Raw genomic sequence first — 7,506 nt, 5'->3', positions numbered from 1 at the left:
ATAAATTATTAAATTTATAAAAATAAGAAAATAGTAAAAATAGGGTTTGCTTTAGGAGCAGAGTGGGGTAAGTGTCCAGGGCATTCATAACAGCGTCATGAAATTCGGCGTTATTTATTTATTTAATTTTCTTTTTCTTTTAATATTTTCAAACTCTTCTTCATACCCGCGCACTAAAGCAAGAATCCGTTGATTTAAATTAATATTTTTTAGCTCTTTTCTTCCATTGTTTGAAATCAACAAAATAAATCCTAAAAAACCCTTGCAAGAAAGAGAGTATTTTTCCAAAAAGTTTCTTTCTTTATTTGAAAGAAAAAAGCCCAAAATATATATTTCTTCCAGATTCATCATTCCATCACTCTTCCATTTCCCTTCTCTTCAAAGTTTTAATTCTTTTTATCCATTATAGATCTACCCTTTTCGATTCTACGTATATACATGTACATTTGAATCACAAAGCTCAAGCTTTTATTGACCATATAACTGGTGGAGACGTTGTGATTCTATTTTCTAAGTATAAACAGGAAAAAGAAAGGGTTAGCATCCGAGGAATAACGGAGTAGAAGGGGGAAACAAAGCATAGAGTTATTGAGAGTAATAAGGATTCCGTTTGAACCCAACAGTGAGTTTTGTAGTAAAAAAGATAAAAGAGAGGGAAGTGGAAGCGTTGGTTCCCTTTTTCATGGTTTTTTTTTTTTTTATAATAAAGGGTTGGCTTTTTGAGGATGCCACTTGGGTTTTAATAAAAGGGAAGGGAGCGTCAAGGAAGGCCAGCAACTAAGAGAGACAGAGATTAGAGTAAAGAAGAAAAAGAATATGCAGGAAACAAAGAAGAAGAATGGTGGCAATGAAGATTCCAAGAAGAAGGAGCGTCATATAGTGACGTGGAATCAAGAGGTTTTCTTTTCTTTTTTAAAATAATTTTCTTCTTTGGTTCCCTCTGTTTTGTTTATTATTTGATTGATTGATTCTTTGTTTTGGGGGGTTCTTATTAATTTGATATTGGGGGGGGGTGTTTGCAGGAAGATGATATACTTCGAGAACAAATCAGTTTACATGGAACTCAAAAGTGAGCCTTTTATTCATTCATTCGTTCATTTGAAGGGTTTGTTTGTTGTTTTTTAATGATGGATGAAATTGAATGGATTTGTGTTGGTTTTAATGTTTGAGTGCAGCTGGGCGATCATTGCCTCTAAATTCAAGGATAAAACCACAAGGCAGTGCAGAAGAAGGTTGGTGAAACCATGATATTCCAAAAGTTTGATCATTTTTAGTCTTGTTTGACTTTTTAATCTAATGTCTTTTTTTGTCACAACAAAAACACAGATGGTACACATACTTGAATTCTGATTTCAAGAAAGGAGGATGGTCACCAGAGGAAGATATGCTTTTATGTGAGGTAATTAAGGCTTAGTTTGGATGGGCGGTGTGTTTTGCTCCGGTGAGGTTAAAAACAGCGGTGGCGGTGAGATTAGTTACTATAGCGGTGAGATTGGGTATTGTAGCAGTGAGATTAGAAATAGCGGTGAAGTATCTGTTTAGATTCAAACGTAGTTGTAACGGTGAGGAGAGAATAAAAAATGACTATTAAGGACATCATATTAGAATTGATATATAATAAAAATTTTTTTAAATTATTTTACTTTTTTAAAATTATTAAAATATGTGAATTTATTAATTTATTTAATAAAATATTAAAATATAAATTTATAATAAAATATTTTTTCCTTTAGCCATCAACGTTTTCTATTTTTTCCATCAAAGTTTTTTTTTTTACTTTTTTTTATTCAATTTATTAATAAATAAAAGGGTAAAAAAGGAATGACAGCTGCGTTTGGAGTTTTGAATTTTCAATTGGCCAGAAATAGAGCAGTGGAAATTTTGGGGTGTGGTGCGATGAACTCCCTTCCACTGCACTGAAAGTTGGCTATCCAAAGAGCTTCAAAGCAGCAGTTGCACAGAAATCAATAGAAAACGCACTGAACTGATGCAAAATTTGGATCCAAAGGAGGCCTAAATAAGTTTAAAACCTCCATTTCCATTCAAGTTAAATGGGGTCAGTGTTACTTTAATAAAACTTAAAATGAATTTTTCAAGAACTTATCTTCTGATGATATATTTGGAGGAAATGTTACTTTCATTGATCAGTTGTATCAGGCTATTGCATGTTACTGGTACAATAGGTTTTGAGTTTTCCAAACAGGAAAAACAAATATATAGAGAGAGGTAGGCCAGACCTTAAACTAATTGACACAGTTTTTGTCTTTCAAAAGTAGGGCAAACAACAGCCACTTAGTTTCAGTTTGGATAAGTGTTTCTGTAGATCCTGAATGTGCTGATGACTTAAGGTGATTTGCAGGCTCAAAAAATATTTGGCAATAGATGGACAGAAATAGCAAAGGTGGTTTCAGGCAGGTATATATATCTATGATTTTTTTGGAAAAAAATCCTCTAGTGCAGAAAATTGATCTCTTTTCAACTGTCATTTTTCCATTTTCTGTTGTAGATTATTAACCTTTACTGATTACGTGGTTAATGCAGAACTGATAATGCTGTTAAAAATCGTTTCTCCACACTGTGCAAGAAGAGAGCCAAATATGAAGCTTTGGCCAAAGAGAATAGTAATTCATGTATAAATCCTAATAACAAAAGAATTTTACTCCAAAATGGGTTCAATACAGATGGAACAACTGATAGTGCTGCCCCTGTTAAGAGAATGAGGTACCATAGCATAAATGATAAATGTAGAAATATGTATATACATAGTAATGGCCTCAAGTTGAAATCCTTTTTATTTCCCCATTTCAGGAGATCCCACATTCCTGATCTCACTGAAAGTTGCAACTTTGGAGATAGAGCACATAGAGTATCTGGAACAATCATCAATCAGCAGCTAAGACACCCATTTGCTGTATTGGGTCAAAATCTCCACAATGCTAATAACTTGGTGCAACCTCAGGTCAACAAGGTTAAGGATGTCTCCGATGATGGTAAATCACCTGCAAAGTGGATTTTTACGATAGTTACATCTTTTTTCAGTTTAGCCAAAACTGTATGTATATTCAGTCTTCTATAATTGTTCTCATAATATAACATTTTGCATTCTTCTTTTCCTTTATTCATTTGCAGGTCAGAGTTATAGAACTCAAGGAACATTTCTCAAAAAGGATGATCCTAAGATAACTGCTTTGATGCAGCAAGCGGAGCTACTCAGCTCACTTGCATTGAAGGTTAACACAGACGGTACAGAAGAGAGTCTGGAAAATGCTTGGAAGGTGAGATATGATTTTAGTTTCTATCTTGTTTTTGTTTTATCATCAATTCAACATCCAATAATACTATCAACATGTTTCTTCTCTATAGGTAAAGTGCTAAAACTTAAATATTGTGGGGTTGATAGTTCAATCTATGCACTGTATGTCCTTAACTTTCATCCTAATAAATTTTATATTCAGGTCCTTCAAGAGTTTTTGAATCAGAGTAAAGAAAATGACACCTTCAGATATACAATCTCTGATATTGATTTTCAAATTGAAGATTTCAAAGACTTGCTTGAGGATTTAAGGAGTAGTAATGAGGGAAGTCAACAATCTTGGAGGTAACAGATAAATCTGTTAAAGTTCAGATTTAGTAAGGTTTCATACTTACCACTAACTGATGATTAATGTGTTGCAGGCAACCTGATCTCTATGAGGTGTCTCCTTCCAGTTCTGAATACAGCTCAGGGTCAACAATTATGCCTCATCCAGCTGGGGAACGAGGAGAAAAGACTCGGGATAAAATAGATGAACTGCACCCGGATATATTGTCAAATCATATTGGAGAGCAGAATTGCAGTACCGAGGAGGAAGCAAGGGCTCTTTCCAGTGCAAACAAAAATCATGGTAATGAAATTCTATATCTGGTGTAAAGGCCAAGGAATTCCTTGCTTATAACCACGCGGTGGTTAATTAAGATAAAATGATGTTTCTGAAAAAATGTGTCTATGTTACCACAGGCGAGATGATATCATCGTCTGATGACCAAACGAACATTATCGTTGCTTCTACCTCATCAAGCGCAGAGTTCAGTTCCCCAGTCCAAGTTACCCCACTTTTCAGATCTCTAGCAGCTGGAATTCCCAGCCCAAAATTTTCAGAAAGTGTAAGTTATCTTTAACTGTATGGTTTACCAATATATCCATTTAATAGAAGTAGGAGCAGTAGCATTATTAGAATTTGCAGTAGCAGGTAGTACCAATTATTATCTTTCTCAAGACCATGATTCCATAGGCAGTTTTAGTTGTGAGCTTACGAGTGTCTACTAATAAAACTGCTTTGGATTACTAGTTATGGAGCCATTTATACCAGCAATCACAGCAAGACATTAATTTGCTTTTGAGCCACTGTTAATAGGTCTTTTGAACCATTTCTAGGACTTAGAGCTTGTTAGTCAATAAATACTAGGGTTAACTAGTTGTCAAAGCTTTAGTAGCTTCATGGTAAGTGATTATAACATCTTTGAAAATGATAATGCAGAAGCTGCTACTAGATTCTTGTTCGACAGTCATTGATCTAGAACTGTTAGCAAGTCTTAGTATTGCATGATTTAGTTGGAAATTGGACCACTAAGCTATTTTTCTTGAAAAGGCATGCATTTTAGTGCCTCATTATTTTCCATCAGTTAGCTAGACTCTGCTTCTTCCTTACTTGTATATAGAGCTTTATTTCCTGTCAAATGCAATCTAAGTTCTCCACGTCTATGGATACAGTAAATTTTATAAGAATTTTCATCAGCAGACTTACTCAAGAACTAAAATTGCCAAATTCAACCTAAGAGCAAGTTTAAAGCCATATGACTTTAGTTGTTTTTCACTTTTGATGAACCTAAAAAAGCAATGAAACCAAGTAAAGATCCTGGCCATTTACTTAGGAAGCTTTGTTGACAGTACTCCTTGATAGTTAAAAGAAGAAGAGTTAAACTGAATTATAATTGTATGAATTATGATTCAGTTTAAGTAAAGGAGAGTTGTGCAGTTGGAAATTTACTTAAAAAAAAAAAGGTTCTAGGATATTATTCGTACACGTGTGGTAATACTGGTTTGGTCCTTAGAGCAAGTGAAGTCCAATACTGAGTGCACTTTCTTTACTTTTATTGTTGTTTTCCTTTCTATAATCTATCTACCATAGACGTAAAAGCATGCAGAAGCATATAAGAGTCTGATCAAGTTTTTGTTTGATTTTCAGGAAAGGAACTTCCTACTTAAGACACTTGGCATGGAGTCCCCTTCTCCCAATCCAGCAAATAATCTTTCACAACCACCACCTTGCAAACGAGCCCTCCTCCATAGTCTATAACAAACCTATGATCATCTCTTATACTGAAAATCATATCAGTCTATAGTCCCCATATTTCATCATTTATTCCCTGGAGCCACATAGCTCATGTTGAGTTTTTGTCCCCTTTTTTTTTTTCAATTTGTCCAAGGATTGCAGCCATCTTGGCCTGGAATTTTACAAGGCATTTAATGATCTGCACTCCCAGCTCCCTTGCTTAGAATGTTTTGGTGCATTCTAGCTTCTCAGATACATCCAATAAGATGTCCTGAGTTTCATTAATTTTTCCCTCTAATTTCCTAGAGAGTACTACCTTAATACTCACATTAAAATCAGTGTGTGCTTTGTTAGTGTGTCGATTCTTTTGTTTGTCATCTCATCCGAGCGGTTTCGGGTATCTCTTCTCTCATCATTCAGATCCAGTTTTTGTTCTTGATTTGTAATCTTGTACAGAACCTACTATATAAGAAAAATCCTTAGAGTGTAATTAATACATTGGCGAGTTGCCTACATATGATAAAGAACAGAGGAAGAAGTAAAAAAAAAAAAAAAGAAAAGAAAGAGAAACAGAAAAAACGAGGATCAACACCTTGATGTTTTTGGGTGTGCAGAGGGTATAGAATAAGTTTTTATTTATTTATTTAGTGGATTTCTATTCTGATTTCTAATGTAATCGAACTCGATATGATTTGAGTGAAAGGTGTTTTGGCTTTGGTGTGATTTAAGCTCTTGGTTCTCTCTTATTTGAATTCATGCATCATGATATCTAAATAGATAGAATATTTGCTACACAGGTGAAAACATATACAAAAAATAGAAATAAAAATATATATAATAATATATAAAATAATATATAAATATAAAATAACTAAAATAGTTAGAATATATATAGAATAAAATAGATATAATATATAAATAAATTGAATAGAATATTAAATATATAAATAAATTAAACCAAAAGAGTTTCCTTAGAGTTTCCTTTTTTTTCTTGATTTATTCTGCAAAGATCTAACTCCTCAAATTGATCCCTAATTAAATGAAATGTAAAGTAAACTAGTTAATTAAAAGAGGAGAAAACGAGAATGTAAAATGTTACTTACAGAGAATACAGAAGAACATCCATGTTATCTCTCTGACCAACCAACCCTTTCTTTCACTTCTAATCTTTCCAACCAAAACTGTGTAGTCTCAGAGGAGTTTTGAAAACTCTGTTATTAAGAAAGATGATAAATAGGGTGGAGGGTAGAAGTTATAGTGGGGGACAACTATAGTATAATCATGACGAAAGCAAAAGAGAAGGGTAAAAAGAAAGGGAGGGAAGCTCATACAAAATAAAGTGAAATTCACTTTTTCAATGGAAGGTTTGGTTTAGACCTCTTATAGGCTATATCGATGCAAATAGTGCACAACCTTCGGTCCAACCATCACTTGTAAGGCACTTTGGAAAATATGTTATGATTGCAGTCTGATAGTGGCGTTTTCAAATGAAATGCAAATGCAACGGTTGCCTCCCTTGTCTGTCCCACACTTCACCTTGCATTTGCAAATGCCCCTTGTTTCATTCCTCATATGATAAGGTGATGATATTTTGGTTTTTACCAAATAAACCACCTTAAACTTACAACTTACCCCCAATTTCTAAGTATTGTCTTAAATTTGATTGATAAAAAAAAAAAAAAACTAAACAATCTTAAACTCATTACTTACCAATCGATTTTTAAGTATTGTCTTAAATTTGATTGATACTAATATGCTTTTCAACCCTTGGTTGGTCTTGGGTTAATTGTTTTAAGTTAAAATCTAAAGCTTACAATCTGCTTCAAGTTTTTCATTTTCTATATATTTAAAATTTAGTCTCCATATTTTTATTTTCAAGAATTTAATTCCACTTGCTTTTGAATTTAAAATTTAAGTCCAATTGTTAATGTCTTAAATTTCTTTTGTTACATTCGGGTTTGACATTATAAAATTAAAAAATCCTTACTTGATAGTCATATGACAAAAATGTTATTATAACGAACCTAAGTTTAACACAAAATTTTTACAATGTTAACAATTCTTAAAATTTACGTCAACATTTTAATAAAAATAAACTATTTAGATTAATTAATGACATTATAAATGTTAGAGTACCGAATTATATAAAAAATATAAAATTAACTATTTTTATATAATCTAAAAATAAAAAACC

At 32.9% G+C, this 7,506-nt stretch overlaps 1 protein-coding gene and 1 long non-coding RNA gene across 3 annotated transcripts; one reads left to right on the top strand and one right to left on the bottom strand.

Annotated features, from left to right (window-relative positions):
• The first annotated feature begins 245 nt into the window (after window positions 1–245).
• LOC105794176 (transcription factor MYB124) lies at window positions 246–6,035 on the top strand. Of its 2 annotated transcripts, XM_012623210.2 has the most exons (12): window positions 246–897; window positions 1,023–1,069; window positions 1,176–1,232; window positions 1,327–1,399; window positions 2,360–2,415; window positions 2,542–2,721; window positions 2,809–2,990; window positions 3,130–3,275; window positions 3,456–3,598; window positions 3,676–3,884; window positions 3,998–4,143; window positions 5,226–6,035. In XM_012623210.2, the coding sequence occupies exons 1-12, from the start codon at window positions 817–819 to the stop codon at window positions 5,334–5,336; spliced, it is 1,431 nt and encodes a 476-aa protein (XP_012478664.1). In that variant the 5' UTR covers window positions 246–816; the 3' UTR covers window positions 5,337–6,035. The 2 variants fall into 2 exon arrangements, with proteins under 2 accessions (XP_012478664.1, XP_012478665.1); XM_012623211.2 differs by lacking the exons at window positions 246–897; window positions 1,023–1,069 and having other exon boundaries at window positions 2,360–2,411.
• Window positions 2,632–6,714, bottom strand: LOC128039781 (uncharacterized). Its single transcript, XR_008194429.1, has 2 exons — window positions 6,416–6,714; window positions 2,632–2,999 (listed from the first exon to the last, which is right to left on the bottom strand). It is a non-coding gene; the product is annotated as an uncharacterized LOC128039781 (long non-coding RNA).
• Between the last annotated feature and the right edge of the window lie 792 nt (window positions 6,715–7,506).

Source organism: Gossypium raimondii, chromosome 3 (assembly GCF_025698545.1).
Source record: "Gossypium raimondii isolate GPD5lz chromosome 3, ASM2569854v1, whole genome shotgun sequence".
In the NCBI taxonomy this organism is placed as follows: Eukaryota; Viridiplantae; Streptophyta; class Magnoliopsida; order Malvales; family Malvaceae; genus Gossypium; species Gossypium raimondii.
The sequence above is the reverse complement of the archived record's forward strand: the minus strand, read 5'-3'. Positions and strand labels throughout refer to the sequence as shown.

Excerpts from the sequence above, each read along its gene's own strand:
- LOC105794176 (XM_012623210.2), top strand. The coding sequence starts at position 817 with ATGCAGGAAACAAAGAAGAAGAATGGTGGCAATGAAGATTCCAAGAAG. Across the intron at positions 1,070-1,175 it reads AGTTTACATGGAACTCAAAA|CTGGGCGATCATTGCCTCTA; the intron begins GTGAGCCTTTTA and ends GTTTGAGTGCAG. Across the intron at positions 1,233-1,326 it reads ACAAGGCAGTGCAGAAGAAG|ATGGTACACATACTTGAATT; the intron begins GTTGGTGAAACC and ends ACAAAAACACAG.